Source organism: Nicotiana tabacum, chromosome 8 (genome assembly GCF_000715075.1).
Source record: "Nicotiana tabacum cultivar K326 chromosome 8, ASM71507v2, whole genome shotgun sequence".
Lineage (NCBI taxonomy): Eukaryota > Viridiplantae > Streptophyta > Magnoliopsida > Solanales > Solanaceae > Nicotiana > Nicotiana tabacum.
The window spans coordinates 210,506,529-210,526,982 of NC_134087.1; the positions used below are offsets into that span (position 1 = coordinate 210,506,529).

The following is a 20,454-nucleotide window of genomic DNA, read 5'->3' on the forward strand; positions in this document are numbered from 1 at the left end:
TTTCGCGTTGGCTTGCCTGACAACGGTATTGGGCGCCATCACGATCTGTTATGGGAATGGGTCGTGACAATTGACTTGAGGTCAGGCTATCATCAGTTAAAGATTAGGGTATCTGATGTCCCTAAGACAGCTTTTCGAACCCGGTATGGGCATTATGAATTCTTAGTGATATCATTTGGGCTTACCAATGCCCCAGCAGCATTTATGGATTTGATGAATCGGGTGTTCAAGCCGTATCTGGATTCATTTATGGTTGTATTCATTGATGACATCTTAATTTTCTTCAGCAGCCGAGAGAAGCATGAACAACATCTTCGAATTGTGCTTCAGACTTTAAAGAATAATCAATTATATGCCAAATTTTCAAAATGCGAGTTTTGGTTAAACTCAGTTGCCTTTTTGGGGCATGTTGTATCCGCAAAAGGCATGAAGGTGGATCCTAAGAAGATTGAGGCATTTCAGAACTGGCCTAGACCTACTTTAGTTATAGAGATACGGGATTTTCTAGGTTTGGCAGGTTATTATCGTTGGTTCGTGGAATGGTTTTCATCTATTGCAAGCCCGTTGACCAAATTGACTTGGAAAGGTGTTCCATTCAGATGGTCAGACGAGTGTGAGTTGAGCTTTCAAAAGCTCAAGAATGCTTTGACTACGACCCAGTGTTGGTGTTGCCCACAGGTTCAGGATCGTACACGGTGTATTGTGATGTATCTCGTATTTGACTTGGTGCAGTATTAATGCAAGATGGCATGGTGATTACATATACATCATGGCAGTTGAAAATCCATGAGAAGAATTATCCTGTTCATGACTTATAATTGGCAGCCATTGTTTCATGCGTTGAAGATTTGGAGACACTACCTTTATGGCATGTCATGTGAAGTATTCACAGATCATCGTAGTCTACAATATTTATTCAAACAAAAAGATCTTAATCTGAGGCAGAGAATATGGTTAGTGCTGTTAAAAGACTATGATATCACCATTTTGTATAACCTTGGAAAGGCTAATGTAGTGGCCGATGCTTTGAGTAGAAAGGCTGTGAGTATGGGCAGCCTTGCATATATTCCAGTTGGTGAGAGGCTGCTAGTTGCAGATGTTCAGACTTTGGCTAATCAGTTTGTAAGGTTAGATATTTCAGAGCCTGGTCGGGTTCTAGCCTGCACAGTTGCTTAGTCTTCTTTATATGAACGCATCAGAGAGAGACAGTATGATGATCCCCATTTGCTTGTCCTTAAGGACACATTACAGTATGGTGGTGCCAAGCAGGTTGCTTTGGAGGATGATGGAGTTCTGTGGATGCAGGGTCGTATTTGTGTTCCTAATGTGGATGGGCTTCATGAATTAATTCTTGTAGAGGTCCACAGTTCGCGGTATTCTATTCATCCTGGTACCACCAAAATGTATCAAGATTTATGGCAACATCATTGGTGGAGGAGAATGAAACGGAATATAGCTGCATATGTAGCTTGGTGTCTGAATTGCTAGCAAGTTAAGTACAAGCATCGGAGACATGGTGGTTTACTTCAGGAGTTAGAAATTCCTGAGTGGAAGTGGGAGCGTATCACTATAAATTTTGTTGTTGGACTTTCACGGACTCAGAGAAAGTTTGACGCAGTATGGGTCATTGTGGACAGGTTGACCAAGTCAGCACATTTTATTCCAGTGGCAATTACCTATTCTTCAAAGCGGTTAACTGAAATTTTTCATTCGTGAGATTGTCCGCCTTCATAGTGTGCTCGTGTCTATTATTTCAGATCGAGGTATACCGTTCACCTCACACTTTTGGAGGCTGTAGAATGTGAGTTAGGCACCGGGTTGAGTTAAGTATAATATTTCATCCACAGACAGACAGTCCGAGCGCACTATTTAGATATTGGAAGTTATGTTTCGCACTTGTGTTATAAACTTTGGAGGTTCTTGGGATCAGTTCTTTCCACTTGAGAAGTTTGCCTATAATAACAGCTACTAGTCGAGTATTCGGATGGCCCCATATGAAGCATTATATGGGAGGCGATGTCGTCCGCCAATTGGCTGGTTTGAACCGGGAGAGGCTCATTTTTGGGTACTGATTTGGTACATAATGCCTTAGATAAGGTCAAGACTATCCAGGATCGACTTCGCACAGCTCAATCTAGGCTAATCGTAAGGTTCATGATGTTGCATTCATGACTGAAGAAAGAGTATTGCTCCGAGTTTCACCTATAAAAGGTGTAATGAGATTCAGAAAGAAGGGCAAGTTGAGCCCTAGGTATATTGGACCCTTTGAAATTCTTGAAAAGGTGGGTATCGTAGCTTACAAGCTTGCACTACCACCTAACTTATCAGCAATTCATCCGGTATTCTATGTATCCATGCTACAGAAATATCATAGTGATATGTCGCATGTATTAGATTTCAGCTCAATCCAGTTGGACAAAGATTTGACTTACGAAGAGGAGCCGATACTTATTCTAGACCGGTGGGTCTGATAGTTGAGATATAAGAGTTATCCTTTAGTTCGGGTGCAATGGATAGGTCAGCCGATTGAGGCAGCTACCTCGGAGTCTGAGTCGTACATGCGGAGTAAATATCCACATCTTTTCACCAGCTCAAGTACTTTTCTAATTTCGTTCGAGGACGAACATTTATTTTAGAGGTGGAAAATGTGATGACCCAAAATGTCATATTTAATTTAAACATTCATTTCTTTGATCTAAGACCTCGAAAAGCACTATTTATCATTCCTCGACTTGCGTGCATAGTTCGTAATTTTTTTAAGAAAGTTTTTATGTGAAAAATGGATTAAAATGTGAAATGGAGTTTTAAAACTCAACTGAGTTGACTTTGGTCAACATTTTGAGCAAACGGATTCGGATCAGTATTTTGACAGTTCCAGTAGGTCCATATCGTGATTTGGGACTTGGGCATATGCCCGAAATCGAATTCAAAGGTCCTAGCTCAAGGTATCGCCATTTAACGGAAACTAGAAATCTAAAGACTTTCCAAAGTTTGACCGCAGATTTGACTTTATTGATATCAACTCGGATTGAGATTCTAAAAATTAAAATAGCTCCATTACGTCATTTATGACTTGTGTGCCAAATTTGAAGTCATTCTAGATTCGTTTAATATGTTTTGACACGGGTTTTGTAAATTGAAAAGTTTGAAAATCAAAAGTTTGAATCGAGGTGTGAATTGTAAATTCGACATTGTTTAACGTGATTTGAAACCCCGAGCAAGTCCGTATTATGTTTCGAGACTAGTTGGAATATTTGGACAAGGTCCCGAGTGGCTCGAATGAGTTTCGGACGAGCCACGGAACAATTGGAACTTGCTGTCCAGTGCTGGTTCTAGTGCGTGCACCTGCGAGTTTTTGTGCGCAGGTGCGTGGTCGCTCCTCCGGAATTCCGGGCGCTTCTCTAACATTGGACAACCCTGCCGAGCTCCACTTCTGTGGAGAAATTAGCGCAGGTGCGCAGATGCTTCTGCGATGGATGAGCCGCTTCTGCGAGGCAGACCACTTCTGCGGTCATTGGAGCGTTTCTGCGATGTTGTAGGTGCGACATTCTGGGTGCAGATGCAGCCACTAGACAGGCAGCCCTGTTCCACAAATACGAGTGTCACGACCCCAAATACCAGTTGTGATGGCGCCTATCACATTACTAGGAAAGCCAACCAATCAATGAATCTTAACCCTTTTTCCTTTAACAATAAGCCATTTTCTAACACAGGTTCTAAATACCAAATTATAAACGTTTTAAAACAACAGAAAATATACGGAAGTCAAATAAGAGGAAACTACACCGCCCCATAATCTGGTGTCACGAGTCTAGAGCCTCTAAATATACAAATCTTCATGTCTAATACATAACAAGTCTAAAGTGCGGGAAAACAAGGATAAGAGGAAGAAAGCAGGGCTGCGGACGCCATGCAGCTACCTTACAATCTTCGGCAAACTCTGACAATGTTGAGGACTCTCACTCTGCCGCTCGGGCGCCTGGATCTGCACACAAGGTGCAGGGAGTAACGTGAGTACGCCAACTCAGTAAGTAACTAAAGTAAATAAGGTCTGAAAGCAGTGAGGAGCAGTTAAAAATCATATAATTTAATAAACGACAGAATAACAGATCAACTCCACAGTTTAAAACCAGTTTCATCAAAAAATCATCAAATTTTAGTTTAAACACTTGAAATCATATACTTAGCAATTTTTTCCACCAGAGGCTTATTTCAAAAGAAGAGTGAAAACGGTAAAAATATCATAAATGGGCCCCTCAGGCAAGGTATCACTCAGAATATGGCCTCTCGGGCAGCCTCTCAGTCACTCGTGACTCAGCTCTCGTCACTCAGTACTCACTCTCAGCACTCAGGCTCATTAATATCTCATAGTAATAAAAAATCATAGTAACCACTGCGGCGTGCAACCCGATCCGTAATTTATAGTCAACTACGCTCACTGGGGGTGTACAGACTCCGGAGGGGCTCCTACAATCCAAGAGTCATATCGTTGCAGCGTGCAGCCCGATCCAACATCCGAGCCCTCTAACACATAAGTCAACATCCATTTGACTTTTCCAACTTAACCTTCCTTAAAAGAGACTAAGTGTCTCAAACCTTACCAAATCCTTTCCGAAACCCTAAGCAATCAACCCGATCACATATAGAACCATTATACAAAGCAATTAGAAGCAGAAATGGGGGAAGCAGAGCAATAACTCATGAGATGATTGGCTGGGTCGTCACATCCTCCCCAACTTAAACAAACATTTGTTCTCGAACGAGTCAGGAAACATACCCGAAGCCTCAAACAGATAAGGATATATGCTCCGCATCGCTCGCTCAGTCGCCTAGGTAGCCTCCTCCACGGGCTGGCCTCTCCACTGCACTTTCACTGAAGTTATATCCTTTGACCTCAACTTTCGAACCTGACGACCCAAAATAGCTATTGGCTCCACAACATAAGTCAAATTGTCATCTAACTGAACCGTGCTGAAATCCAGAACATGAGACGGATCCCCAATATACTTTCCGAGCATAGAAATATGAAATACCGGATGCACACTCGATAAGTTGGGTGGCAAAGCAAGCTCATAAGCCACCTCCCCAATCTTCCGAAGCACCTCAAAAGGTCTAATGAACCGAGGACTCAATTTACCTTTCTTTCCAAATCTCATAACACCCTTCATGGGCGAAACCTTCAACATAATCTTTTCACCAACCATGTAGGATGCATCTCGAACCTTCCTGTCAGCATAACTCTTTTGCCTCGACTGCGTTGTACGAAGCCTCTCCTGATTTGGGCGATTCTAGAGGGATTTTTCACAACTTGGACTGAGGTAGGTGTTCTATACCCGAAAGTGATCATATTTCATAAATCATTTATCAATTATTTCTGATTTAGATGTAAGAAATTGAGATTTTTATAAATTTTGCAAAAATAAAAAAAAATGAAGATTTGAAAGTCGATTCGATGTTAGAATTCAATAATTTGTATGGTTTAACTCGTATCGGAACGGGTGTTCAGATTTCGTGAGTTTTTCGGTATTCGAGATGTGGGTCCCACTTTTGACTTTTAAAGTAAATTTCAGATTTTTATCCGGAAAATTAGTAAATTCATATGGAATCTGTCGCGGTTCAGAGTTGGCCCAGACCGTCCTCAGCCATAGAGATTCGCAACTTTTTTGGTTTGGCAGGCTATTATCGCATAAATTGTTTAAATCATGAATTAATTGTTATATTAATTATCTCTCTCATATTCCTTGCTCAATATTATGCCTTAAATCCATGCTTGATTGATACATGCTTAATTGATTTATGTGACTTAATTGTTACTTGACATTTAACATATTAAGTATTAAATTGCATATTTCCTCTCTAATTCCACAATTAATTGCTACATGTCATTACTTGTTTCCTAAATAAATTGTAATTATTGTATGCTTATTTGCCATATAATCCCATATGAAAGTTAGTAAATTCATATGGAATTAATTCCTACGATTTGTGTTGAGTATATTGAATTGTTTGGGACTAGATTTGAAGCCTTCGAACACGAATTCACGAGGCAAAGGTTTATTGGAATCTTGAATTTGGTTGCAAAGCGAGGTAAGTGTCGTGGTTAACCTTGACTTGAGGGAATAGAACCCTTGAATTATTTGTTATGTGAATTCCATGTATACAACGTATAGGCAAGGTGACGAGTGCCTATACGTCGTCAAATTAATTGTTTGCATAATTTTCTGAAAAACATAAATTGTTTAAATCATGAATTAATTGTTATATTAATTATCTCTCTCATATTCCTTGCTCAATATTATGCCTTAAATCCATGCTTGATTGATACATGCTTAATTGATTTATGTGACTTAATTGTTACTTGACATTTAACATATTAAGTATTAAATTGTATATTTCCTCCCTAATTCCACAATTAATTGCTACATGTTACTTGTTTCCTAAATAAATCGTAATTATTGTATGCTTATTTGCCATATAATTCCATATTAATTGCTGCAATTATTGGATTAATTTTTTTTAATAAGGATTGGTAAATTATATTATTTGAGGAGCGGGTTGCACGCCGCAACAGAAATAAAAGTTAATATATTGGAGGAGCGGGGTGCACGTCGCAACAGAATTGATTGAAAAGATATATTGAGGATCGGGTTGCACACCGCAACAAAATTAAGTGAAAATGAATACATTGAGGATCGGGTTGCACGCCGCAACGGAATTAAAAATGAATATATTGAGGATCAGGTTGCACACCGCAACAGAATTGAATATGAATATATTGTGGGATCGGGTTGCACGCTGCAACGGAAATTGATCGAAATAATAATTGGTTATGACTACCGAGTTGACTCGATTGCTGAAATGATTTACCCGTTTAATTTCTATTCCTGTTTTCCTATTATTGTTATTATTAATATTGCGTACATGTTAATGTAAGTGACCCGCCTTAGCCTTGTCACTACTTCGTCGAGGTTAGGCTCAACACTTACCAGTACATGGGGTCGGTTGTATTGATACTACACTCTGCACTTCTTGTGCAGATACCAGAGTTGATTCTAGCGGCGCACAGTAGATTTGCTCGGATTCAGCTATCCACAGGAGACTTGAGGTATAGCTGCACGACGTTCGCAGCTTTGAGTCCCCTTCTACTTATCTTGGCTGTGTATTTTCTTTCAGACAACTTTATTTTCGTTCGGACCTTTATTTGTATTATTCTAGTAGCTCGTGTACTTGTGACACCAGTTCTGGGATGATTTTAGACATTGCTATTATTATGGATTAATAATTTTATTTCCGCAATTGTTTCTTTGTTATTAATTAAATGAAAATGGTTTAAAAGTGGCTAATATTATTTTACATTGGCTTGCCTAGCAAGTGAAATGTTAGGCGCCATCACGGTCCCGAAGGTGGGAATTTTGGGCCGTGACAGCAAGATTTTTAAAACTTGTAGTCTAAAACGAGTTATAGATACTTGTATACCAATAAATCATCTTATTAAGGGTAAAATAAGAAACTTAAAGTTAAATTATTTCTCAATATAGAAATATAATTCTTAGGACAAACTAAAAAAGAAAATACATCATATAAATTGAAATAAATGGAGCAATTTTTAAAACAAATTAATTATACACCCGTGTAAAGAACTTTTATGCTATTAATTAAGTTACCTTTACATCTTGCAGCATACATATTGTCTTATTTTCAAGATTACGAATATCACATTTTTTATATATTGAGGTTAACCTAGTGTAAAAAAGTTTTACACGTTGGTGTATGAGTTAAACCCTTCACACCAAGCCTAATATGATAACAAAAATCTAGAGTTAATAATTACAGCGGGTAAGTTTTCACCGTAAAAGTAAAAAGCTCTCAGTCCGGTATGTAATTTTTGTACTATTTCCGGTTTCCATAATATATATATATATATATATATATATATATATATATATATATTTTCGAGATGGGTTCCAATATCCGAAAAACAATTGTGAGAGAAGAGAATTAAAAAGGGAACTTTAAAGAACTGATTTTAGGATCAATATTCATACCGCAACTATGGGTCACACAGGTCATGGGTTCGAGCCGTAGAAGCAGCCACTAATGCTTGCATTAGAATAGGCTGTCTACATCACACCTCTTGGGGTGCGACCCTTCCCCGGACCCTGTGTGAACGCGAAATACCTTATATACCAGCAACCCTTTTTATTCATACTGCAACTAATATTGTACAACATATTGGTAACATAAAAAAGGAGATATTTTAGCCAAACACGAAAAAGAAATTCAAAAGGATCATAAATAGCAAATTTATTCTTGAGGTGACCATATAGTTGTACCATTGGTTAGTGGTTACATCAATTTTTTTAATACTTCTACTATCAACATGAAGAAATTACATTAGTATAAGTCGCATGAATAATAATGCTGATGTTAGTTGTGATTGTTATTGAGCTGCTTTGTTATGTAAACAGATCTCTTACATTAGTATTGATTTGAATATCTGAGTAAAACAACATTTCTGAACAATGAAAAGCCAGAAAGATAGGGTGAAACTCAATGTTGGTGGCAGAATCTTTGAAACTACGGCCACAACCTTAGCGAGTGCAGGCAAGAATTCATTCTTTGGAGCCATGTTTGATGAGAATTGGAGCCTGCATTCTGATGCCGTAACCAATGAACACTTCATTGATAGAAATCCTAATTATTTTGCTGTCCTTCTTGGCCTACTCAGAACAAGGGAGCTTTATATTCCTCCCAAGATCGATAAAAACCTCCTATACAGAGAGGCTCTATATTAGGGGTGTTCATGGTTCGGTTTGGATCGGTTTTTCTCTAAAAAGAAACCAAATCAAGTAAGTCGGTTTTCCAAATATTAGAACCAAACCAAACCAATTAAGTCGGTTTTTTCTCGATTCGGTTTATGTCGGTTTTTTCGGTTACTTTTCGATTTTTTTCTTAAATATAAGACATACACTACCAAACACATATTTCGGCGACCACATTTTTAACGTAACACTATCAAATTAATTGCCCTTTGAGAAATCTATTATTTACCAACATATATTGATGATAATTGAATCAAATAGTGATGAATAATTTAAGGACTCAATTAAAAATATATTATTTTTAACATGAAATAGATTCTTACACTTAACAAAAGAAAACTACCAATCAAACTAGAATGTAAAGGTAAAGAACTGTACTAAAAGTGCAAACGATTAACATTTACTAAATTTTGAAACTTTGTATAAAAGTATACATATATATAGGTGTAATTCTAAATTTAAAATAGTTACTCCTATATTAGGTTTGGTTCGGTTTTTTTTTTATTAAAACCAAAACCAAACCAAATTTGATCGGTTTTTAAATTTCAAAACCAAAACCAAATCAAATCAAAAAGTATTGATTTTTTTGATCGATTTGGTTTGGTTTTCGGTTTGGTTCGATTTTTCGGATTTTTTATGAACACCCCTGCTCTATATTATGGCCTTTTGGATCATATCTGGTCAGCTAAGTGCGGTCCATTTGATGGCAATAGGCTCCGGTTGGTGCAGTCAGTAACAAGCTGGCCATCAAGGGATGGTGAGGTCAATCGAGCCATTCGAGCTTCCCCTAGTGGCTGGTGCTCTGTGACTCATGGTAGTGTGGTTCACGTGTACGATTGGTGTCTGGGAGACCCCTCGTCCATCAATTATATAAAAAGGGCAACCCGATGATCACAAAGGTTTATTGTACGCAGTCAATTATATAATTCTCTATATAGTTTTATTTGGTTTTTGCTCTTCATAGGGAAGAATATGTTTTTGATGATTTTGCTATATAGTTTGATTTCGTGGTAGAGTTATTTTTGACCAGTGGTATTGCGAGATACTAATTGATAGGTATTAGATAAATTAGTCAAGTTGCATGCAAAATAGCTTGAACGTTAGCATTATTATAAGAAAAAATTATCAGTTATTTGTTATTATCTTATAAATAATTAAGTTGATAATGATGATTTAATTGTATAAATATTTTTTTACACTTTCTTTGGTATAGAACTTAAATTCATTGTGACCATCAAAGGATGTGGTGCAGTGAGACTGCTCCTCCCTTAACCAGAGGTCTCGGGTTCGAACTCTGAATATGAAAAAATCCTTGGTATAGAGCGATTATGCCAAATATACTATTTGGTAGCTAGAAAGCCTAAGATTTAAACGGCACTACTAATTAAATAATTATCGTAATGTGGCACAGCCAATAAATATTTATGGCAAGTGATTTATTGATAGGAATTTAGAAAATTGTTCTATTTTAGGAATGTTTCTAGTCCTATTCAAGTTCTATTTTAGAAAACTACTTGGAATAGGTAAAAATAAATTCTTTGCGAAAATTGAAGGGTTTTAAGTTCTTTTTCAGAAACCTACTTGTAATTTCATACAAAATCACACCTATAAAAACATCTCATCGTTATAAAGCCAAAATTTCAACTTTATGAGTTTTGAATTTTTTAACCACGACTTCAAGTATTAATTACTGAGTTCTAGATTTACTGTTTGAGCAAAAGCTATTAAGTTCGGTCTGAACCCGTAAGTTGGCTTCGACATGGAAAACCAAAAAGACAGGGTGAAACTTAATGTTGGTGGCAGAATATTCGAAACTACGGCCACAACCTTAGCTTCCGCTGGTAGGAATTCATTCTTTGGAGCCATGTTTGATGAGAATTGGAACCTGCATTCTAATGCCACAACCAATGAATACTTCATTGATAGAGACCCTGATTATTTTGCCGTCATTCTTAACTTACTCAGAACAGGTGAGCTCTATATTCCTCCCAAAATCGATAAGAAATTCCTATACAGAGAGGCTCTATATTATGGTCTCTTGGATCATGTTCGGTCTGCTGAGTGCGATCCGTTTGATGGCAATAGGCTTCGGTTGGCACAGTCCATAACAGGCCGGCCAGTAGGGGATGGTGCGGGCACTACTCAGGCCATTCGAGCTAGCTCAAATGGCTGGTGCTGTGTGGCTCAGGGTAGCGTGGTTCGCGTCTACGACTGGATGCTTCAAGAGCACCCTACAATCAATCTTGATTATCGTCGTGTGAATGATGTCTGTTGGGTTGATTCTGAAAATATTGTAGCTAGTTTTGATAGAAAGTCAGATATTGGAGGCATAGGGTTATTCAACGTATCTACAGGGAAGCTGAGCTATAAACACCAGTTTACAAATCAATTAAAGGATTACACAGCAGGTACACTATGTTTTAGCTCTGATAACAAGTTATCCTCCAATTGTAAAAGCAGTAGCAATGGGTGTAGGATTGGTGTTTGGGACTACGTCACGGGGGAGCTAATGAACAACATAGATGCGCGAACGCTTGGTGATGTTAGCAAGCTGCAATGGTATGATACCAACTGTTTGATGATCGCTACTACGTATCCATTGAATCAAAACTGTTGCATCGTCTTGTTCGATATTAGGGAGAAGGCATTGGTTTCGTCGTGGAATGGTTCTGCTTGGGAAGAAAGAAACCAGTATCTCGTTAGTCGCCAACTACAGAAATTTGTAGATGTGATAGTTATAAAGAATAGTAACTCCATTTGTGTAGTAGATGATAAAGGATGTTTGCGTTTCATTGATTTGAGGAATACTGCTACTACTAGAAGTTGCTCTGATGGTAAGCAACCCCCACTTCCAACCGAGAGGTTGTGAGTTCGAGTCTCCCCAAGAGCAAGGTGGGAAGTTCTTGGAGGGAAGAATGTCGGGGGTCTATTTGGAAACAGTCTCTCTACCCTAGGGTAGGGGTAAGGTCTGCGTACACACTACCCTCCCCAGACCCCACTAAGTGGGATTATACTGGGTTGTTGTTGTTGTTGTTGTTGTTGCTGCTACTAGAAGTGTACAATGGAAAGAAAGTTGCACACCAATTACTGCTGTGGATAATAGGCCTTGCTATCCCAAACTGGCATTTCATGAGGGGCAATTGTTCTCGTCAATGAACGATACCATTTCGGTTTATAGTGGTCGTGACTGGGCTCTAACATCACAACTTCGACAGAGTCATGGTGGTCCAATTTGTGATTTTTCGATTGGTGATCTTCAATAGGTTGTTAGAGTTGGAAGAAAGGGAGTATTGGCATAAGAGGTAACGTTGCTTCCATATGACTATGAGATCACAAGCTCAAGCCGTAAAAACACAAGAGCGAAAGCTTAATGCACCGTACTGCCCTTTTAGGTTGATAGAAACTGATTAATTAACATGCATTTTCAATTTGGCGTTAATTCAAGCAGATGAATTCTCTCATTATTTACTCTACCTGTTAATCTTCTTGTGAACTTTTAAACAGAGTAACTTGGAAGTTTCTTTTAATACATGCATTCATAATCTATATTCAGATAAGATGGGTACTCCCGCGTGAGAATTTTAAGCTATTTACTTGATTCTATTGTCTTTTTCATCTTCTTGAACCGAGAGTCTATCAGAAACAATTTCTCTATCCTCCAGGTACGGGTAAGGTCTGCGTACACACTATTCTCCCCAGACCCTACTTGTGGGATTACACTGGATTGTTATTGTTGAGCCGAAAGTCTATCAGATTACCGTCTCTCTACCCTCCAGGTCTAGGGTGGGTGTAAGATCTGCGTACACACTACTCTCCCCATATCCCACTTGTGATATTACACTGGGTCGTTGTTGTTGTTGTATAATAGCCCATTGGATTCTATTGTCTCTTTTCATCTTTTTGAGCCGAGTGTCTATTGGAAACAGTCTATCTATCCTCCAGAGTAGGGGTAAGATCTGCGTACACACTATCATCCCCAGACTCTATTTATGGGATTACATTGGGTTGTTGTTGTTGTTGAGCCGAGTGTCTATCGGAAACTGTCTCTACCCCCAAGGGATAAGGGTAAGGTTTACGTACACACTACTCTCCTCAGACCCCACTTGTGATATTACACTGGATTGTTGTTGTTTTGTATGGTAGCGTACTGGACTCCATCTATATAAGTAGAAGCATTAGAGAATCACTAGACGATTTTTATTTCAATTTTCAGACTCTTGTCTTATTAAGTGACTTAGGGGTCGTTTGGTAGGAGGTATTAGAAAAAATAGTGCAAGCATTAGTTCTATGCATTACTAATACCTTGTTTGGTACTTTTTTCAACTTGTATATAACTTTTACTTGTATTAGTTATACATTATACTTGGCATTATCCTATGCATAAGTAATGTATAGAAAACCATGGCATTAGTAATACCAAGGCTTTAATGCATGCATTAGCATGATTAAAGACAAAATTGTCCTTAAAGTCCCTTAAAGCTAGAGAATATGGAGGACATTTTTGTAAGCAACTATTTTTCTTAAAAATTATGCGATGCATTATAATTTTAATACACCACACCAAACAATAGATAAGAAATAATATTTGCATAACTAATGCTTGCATTACTAACCCATGCATTGTTAATATACCTTATTCCGCACTATTCTTATACACCCTACCAAACGACCCTTAATCACAATACTTATCCAAAGACAGGATATAACAACAAGGATTGCCTGCACATTTTGATATATATATATATATATATATATATGTCACTTGGATAAAGTAGGAATCTTCTACTATACTTTTCATTGTCAATAAAAATGATTAATATAAATTGAGAATTGGGCTTTTCTGATTAACCTGTCAAAGTGTACAAAATTTTAGAATGAATGTGAAATGGCGAAGTATAGTATTATATTATATAATATTCTGATATTTTTTATCAGAATATTATGAACTTTTTAGCAAAGTGATATTGCTACTTTAATACCAAGGTATTAATAGAGCTTATGGCTCCTCAACTACTCGATTGTCCCATGTTATAAGATTTAATTTACCAGTCTATATATTTTATTCATTTCCAAAATATTTATAAATAATATTATGTTATTATTTCATAAAATCAGAGCAGCATTTCAAGATCTATACAGATTAAAAATCTGACAAATTTATGAAACAGAAAAAAAGTACTCACAACAACTACTCCTTCGTTCCAATTTATGTGAACCTACTTATTTTAGAAAAGCATCGTAGGGTTTGAAATTTGAACGTCCACGTGCTATGTTTTGTTCTATATTTTTGTGTGGGTGCGAGGGTGATGTACACGTCATTTTAGTAGCTAAATAAAGACCGAATTTTCTCCGAGGAAATACAAAATAAAAAATAAATAGGGAAGAACTAAGAAAATTCAACATATAATATATACATAAAAGAAATTTAATCTTATATACAATAACTTTTTCGAAGCGAATTCGAATGAGCTCTTTCCGTCCCCTAAAGCTGCCCATGGCTAAACGTAGCACAACAATAACAACAACAACAACCCAGTATAATCTCACAAGTGGAGTCTGGGGAGGGTAATATGTACGAAGACCTTACCCCTACCCAGAGGGGCAGGGAGGCTGTTTCCCGGAAACCCTCGGCTCAAGACAACAAAAAGAGACTAAACATTAGTACAATTAATAAACTCATACTTACAACAACAACAACAACAACAACAACCCAGTGTAATCCCACAAGTGGAGTCTGGGGAGGGTAATATGTACGCAGACCTTACCTCTACCCCGAGGGGCAGAGAGGCTGTTTCCAGGAGACCCTCGGCTCAAAGAGGCAACAAGAGACACTATATTAGTACTATCAATAGACTCATAATAAAACAACATAAAGTACCATAAAATCCATAACATAACATAAATACCATAAAAACAAAGTAACAACAATATAAGAGATATAGGAAATACGAGAAAGATGTAAGGTATTAATACACAGGAGATAAAGCCCATCATCAGTAGTTGATCAATAGCATCCTAAGACTACTTCCTAACTGGCTAGTCTCACTCTAGTGCGCTGTAACAAAGACATCACAATTTCCCTAACCTACCACCTTAATGCTCGATCTCCACAATTCCCTGTTTAGGGCCGTGTCCTCAGTAACCCTAAGTCGCGTCATATCCTGCCTGATCACCTCTCCCCAATACTTCTTAGGTCTCCCCCTACCTCTCCTCGTACCCACCACTGCCAGTCGTTCACACCTTCTCACCGGTGCATCAGTGTTCCTCCTCTGAATGTGCCCGAACCATCTGAGTCTTGCTTCCCGCATCTTGTCCTCCATGGGGGCCACACCCACCTTCTCTCGAATATCTTCATTTCTAATCTTATCCTTCCTTGTATGCCCGCACATCCCCCTCAACATCCTCATCTCTGCAACTTTCATCCTCTGGATGTGTGAGATCTTCACCGGCCAACACTCGGTCCCATACAACATAGCAGGCCTAACCACTGCCCTATAAAATTTACCTTTCAGTAACAGTGGCACTTTCTTGTCACACAGGACTCCCGTCGCTAACCTCCATTTCATCCACCCCACCCCTATACGGTGTGTGACATCCTCGTCGATCTCCCCGGACCCCTGAATAAACGACCCCAGGTACTTGAAACTACCCCTCTTAGGGATGACTTGAGAATCAAGCCTCACTTCCACTCCCGCTTCCGTCGGCTCTGCCCCAAATTTGCACTCAAGGTATTCCGTCTTCGTCCTGCTCAACCTGAAACCTTTGGACTCAAGGGTGTGTCTCCAAACCTCTAACCTCTCGCTGACGCCGCGTCGTGTCTCGTCGATTAGAACTATGTCATCAGCAAATAGCATGCACCATGGCACCTCCCCCTGAATATGATGTGTTATAGCATCCATCACCAGGGCAAATAGGAAAGGGCTGAACGCAGACCCTTGATGCAATCCTGTAATAATCGGAAAATAATCTGAATCGCCTCCTGCTGTCCTAACCCGAGTCTTAGCTCCATCATACATGTCCTTAATCGCCCTAATGTAGGCAATCGGGACCCCTTTAGCCTCTAAGCATCTCCATAAGACCTCCCTAGGAACCTTGTCGTACGCTTTCTCTAGATCGATAAACACCATGTGGAGATCCTTCTTCTTATCCCTGTATTGTTCCATCGTCCTCCTAATAAGGTGGATAGCTTCTGTGGTAGATCGCCCCGGCATGAACCCGAACTGGTTGTCTGAAATAGACACCGTCCTTCGCACTCTCATTTCTACCACTCTCTCCCAGACTTTCATGGTATGACTTAGTAATTTAATACCCCTATAGTTGTTACAGATCTGGATATCGCCTTTGTTCTTATACAACGGGACCATAGTACTCCACCTCCACTCTTCGGGCATCCTATTAGTCTTGGATATCACATTAAGCAACTTAATAAGCCATTCCACGCCTGCTCTACCCACACACCTCCAAAGCTCAACCGGAATTTCATCTGGTCCGGTAGCTCTGCCCCTTCTCATCTTACGCATTGCCTCCATGACCTCATCGACCTCAATGTCCCGATAATCACTTAGTTCATGGGGGCTGTCGGCGTTCCTCAATTCACCTAGTACAATATCCTGATCCCCTTCCTCATTTAGAAGCTTATGAAAGTAGGTCTGCCATCTCCTCTTTATCTGGTCATCCCCCAACAAAACTTTGCCGTCCTCATCTTTTATGCACCTCACTTGGTCCAAATCCCGAGCCGTCCTCTCTCTCACCTTAGCGAGTCGGAGTAACTTCTTCTCCCCGCCTTTGTTCCCTAGTTCCTCATACAAACGAGCAAAAGCTGCCGTCTTTGCCTCCGTCACTGCCATCTTTGCCTCCTTCCTAGCTACCTTATATCTTGCAATGTTCGCTCTCTTCTCCTCCTCTCCAGTGCTCCCCACTAACCGCAGGTAAGCCACCTTCTTCGCTTCCGCTTTACCTTGTACAACTGCATTCCACCACCAGTCTCCTTTGTGACCACAAGTGCGGCCTGAAGATACCCCTAACACCTCTCTTGCCGCCTTCCTTATATAGTCCGCCGTCGTCGACCACATAGTGTTTGCGTCCCCACTACTTCTCCAAGCTCCCATTGCCGACAACCTTCCTTCCAACTCCTGGGCTTTAACCTTAGTCAAGGCGCCCCACCTAATCCTCGGGCAGCCTCGTACTGACCTCTGTTTCCTTCTTATCATAATACTAACGTCCATCACCAAGAGCCTATGTTGCGTTGCAAGGGTCTCACCTGGGATAACTTTGCAATCCTCGCACAACCTTCTGTCGCATCTCCTTAGGAGGAGATAGTCAATTTGAGTCTTCGCCACCGAACTTTGGTAAGTAACCAAATGCTCCTCTCGCTTCGGAAAACTCGAGTTTGCAATCACTAGATCGAATGCCTTGGCAAAATCCAGCAGTGATATGCCCCCTCCGTTTCGTTCCCCGAAACCAAAGCCGCCATGCACCTCAGTATAACCACCTGCCGACGACCCAATATGACCATTGAAATCCCCTCCTATGAATAACCTCTCGGAAGGCGGAATACTACGAACAATGTCATCTAACCCTTCCCAAAAACGCCTTTTAATCTCCTCATCACAACCTACTTGCGGTGCGTACGCGCTAACGACGTTTAAAGGACACTCACCCACCACCAATTTAATAGTCATTAGTCTATCATTCACACGCCTGACCTCTACCACCGACTCCCTAAGATGGCTATCTACTAGGATACCCACTCCATTCTTACCCCTCACGACTCCGGAGTACCACAACTTATACCCATCCGCGTTTCTCGCCCTCGATCCGACCCACCTAGTCTCCTGGACACACGCTATATTAATCTTCCTCTTCTGAAGGATCTTCGCCAACTCTATAGACTTACTCGTTAGCGAACCTATGTTCCATGACCCGATTCTCAACCTATAGGCTCCCTTGCCCACTCTACCTCCCCTACCTCCCGACCCACCCCCTGACCCCGAGCCCACTCTTTGCCCCTCCCTCTGCCCCACCTGAGGACATGCCTTTAATCTATCATCCCAGACTGCCGCCACTACACCTACGACAACTCTACAAAAGACTCGCTAGTGCACCACGGACAACGAATCAAACTAGAAGCAATTAGTACAAATGAAATTTTCTTTACAAGTCATTTAAGATAGAACAACATATATCGTCTACGGTATTTTGAATTAGCTATCTACCAACGAGTTAATATATACTAATTGAGTAAATAGACTTTAAAGAAATTAAGTTACATTCTGTATTGGAATATAGAAATTATAAAAAAGCTTAAACTCTATATGTTGATGGCAAAATAATTATTTAATAAGGTTAATAGTTCACATTTGGAAATGAAAAATTTCTTAATAAGGAATCTACTCGCGAAACCAGATTAATCGGACCAATAATTTTTGAATCACAAAAAAAGGAGGGGGCCTTGGCGTAACTGTTAAAATTGTTGTCATGTGACCAGGAGGTCACTGGTTCAAGTCGTGGAAACAACCTCTTGCAAAAATGCAGGGTAAGGCTGCGTACAATAGACCCTTGTGTGTAGGGGTGGGCATCGGTCGGTTCGATTCGGCTGTGAATATTATCGGTAGCATATCGGTTATCGATTTACAAATATGATAAACCGATAACCGAATTGATAAGATATCGGTTATTAGTTATCGGTTAATTGGTTATTGACCATTATCGGTTCGGTTATCGGTTTACCCGATAAGATAACTCAATATAGAGTTAAGGAAAAAAAAAAGACAATTCACTAGAGTTAAGCAAAAAAGAGAAGAATTCGCATATAACATACTACCCATTTCTGCGTTATGACCACAACTAATATTTGAAGCATGCTTCATTTTGACAAATTCAAGACATGTGCAATCTCAAATATTGATACTACAACTCCACAAACATTTCGTCTCCAATTCGCTGGAAATAGCAGTTAACAGGAACATAAGTAACAATTTTTTGGTTTCCTGCCAAACTATAATCAAGAGATCAATGTCTTTTTTCAGAGTCTAATTGTAGCAAGAGCAACAAGAGTACTAGTAATTCAACAGTGTCCAAACACAACTGAAATAGTACTAATTCTTATTGGGGGCATTTGCATCTATACCCACTTTTTGTGTCACGTTTTAACTTGTGCCCGCTTTGCAAAAAAAAATTGTAAGCGTACCCGCTTTTTCGCATAACTTCAGCATACGAGGCTGAAGTAGCAAAGAGAATCACGCAAAACTTGAGCTTTCTATTAGTCGGGCTTGAAGTTCAGCTCTAGAGCTGAAGTTTTTGTTTTGTAACTGTCGAACTTCAGCTCTAAATCTGAAGTTTTTGTTTGTAACTGGCAAACTTCCGCTCTAGAGTTGAAGTTTTTGTTTGTAAGCTTCAACTCTAGAGCTGAAGTTTTTGTTTGTAAGCTTCAGCTCTAGAGCTGAAGTTTTTGTTTGTAAGCTTCAGCTCTAGAGCTGAAGTTTTTGTTTTGTAACTGTCGAACTTCAGCTCTATACCTGAAGTTTTTATGTGTAACTGTCGAATCTCTTGGTTTATACAATTTCTGATCTGGAATGAAGCTATTCTTTATATTAATGCATTTGTATTTGTATCAGAAGAAATATTTAGTCAACACTTACTACAATTGTTTTTTTTTTTTGAAAAAAGGTATGAGAAATATTTTCAGTTCGACAATATTCATTTTTGAACCAAAAGCTCAGACTTGATAAAACAAGCAGGTTCAAAAGAGGATATAGATTTAGCTATCAATAATGTTCTGATCTGTACGTTCTTTTCCAAACATCTAAAGCGCCATCAGTCATCACAAACACCAAACAAATTAAACATATTGAAGAAAACATTTGAAGACGAGATCGAACTCAGAAGAGGAGTTGTTGTATAAGAGTAAATTTGGCTTCATCATCATCTCCTGCTTTTATATCGTTGTGGGATGACAAATATAATGTTTAATTTTCTTCATATGCTGATAGTTTAGTAAATATTAGTACAATAACGCTACTAGAATATATAGTAAGATGGCTTCTGAGGAATTGAGTGAAGCCACAGAAGGAGAGATATTGTTACATCAATGTTAAGTTCCGGAGAGATATGGAGATCACTGGGAGAAGGATGAGAAGAAATGGGGCTGAAGTTGTTTAAAAAGTGGGTACAAGTTAAAAGTTTTAAAGAAATGGGTATACGTTAAATGAGGACGACCAAATAGGGCGCCCCGTACAATTTTTACTTCTTATTGGGTTATCGGTTAACCCGATAAGAAATTGGGCAAATGTAGGCCCGTACCGATAACCCAATAGTGAAAAAATTTTAAACCGTTATCGAACTGTTAACCCAATAACCCAATATCGATACCCCAATAAGCTTTTTTCGGTTCGGGCTATCGGTTATACCCGATATATGCCCAGCCCTACTTGTGTGTGGTCCTAGTGCACCGGGCTGTCCTTTTTATTAAAAAAAAAACAAAAACAAATTTGACTCCTTTCTCTATATACAGTTAAAGTGGTTAACAGTAGGTGACCCTCAGCTTGTATTGTAAACTACTGCTTTTCTTGTGTACAAAGAAAAACATACTATAAATATAAAATAAAATAAAAAATACATTTTCTTCCTCGTC

The 20,454-nt window shown here is 39.1% G+C and overlaps 1 protein-coding gene across 1 annotated transcript; it reads left to right on the forward strand.

Annotated features, from left to right (window-relative positions):
- The first annotated feature begins 10,581 nt into the window (after nt 1–10,581).
- Nucleotides 10,582–12,085, forward strand: LOC107801502 (BTB/POZ domain-containing protein At4g30940-like). The gene is made up of 2 exons (XM_016624836.1): nt 10,582–11,656; nt 11,892–12,085. The coding sequence occupies exons 1-2, from the start codon at nt 10,582–10,584 to the stop codon at nt 12,083–12,085; spliced, it is 1,269 nt and encodes a 422-aa protein (XP_016480322.1).
- Nucleotides 12,086–20,454: the final 8,369 nt, after the last annotated feature.

Bases quoted from the DNA above. Each gene is read 5' to 3' on its own strand.
- LOC107801502 (XM_016624836.1), top strand. From the start codon at position 10,582: ATGGAAAACCAAAAAGACAGGGTGAAACTTAATGTTGGTGGCAGAATA. The intron at 11,657-11,891 runs GTAAGCAACCCC...TACAATGGAAAG, and splicing joins TACTAGAAGTTGCTCTGATG to AAAGTTGCACACCAATTACT.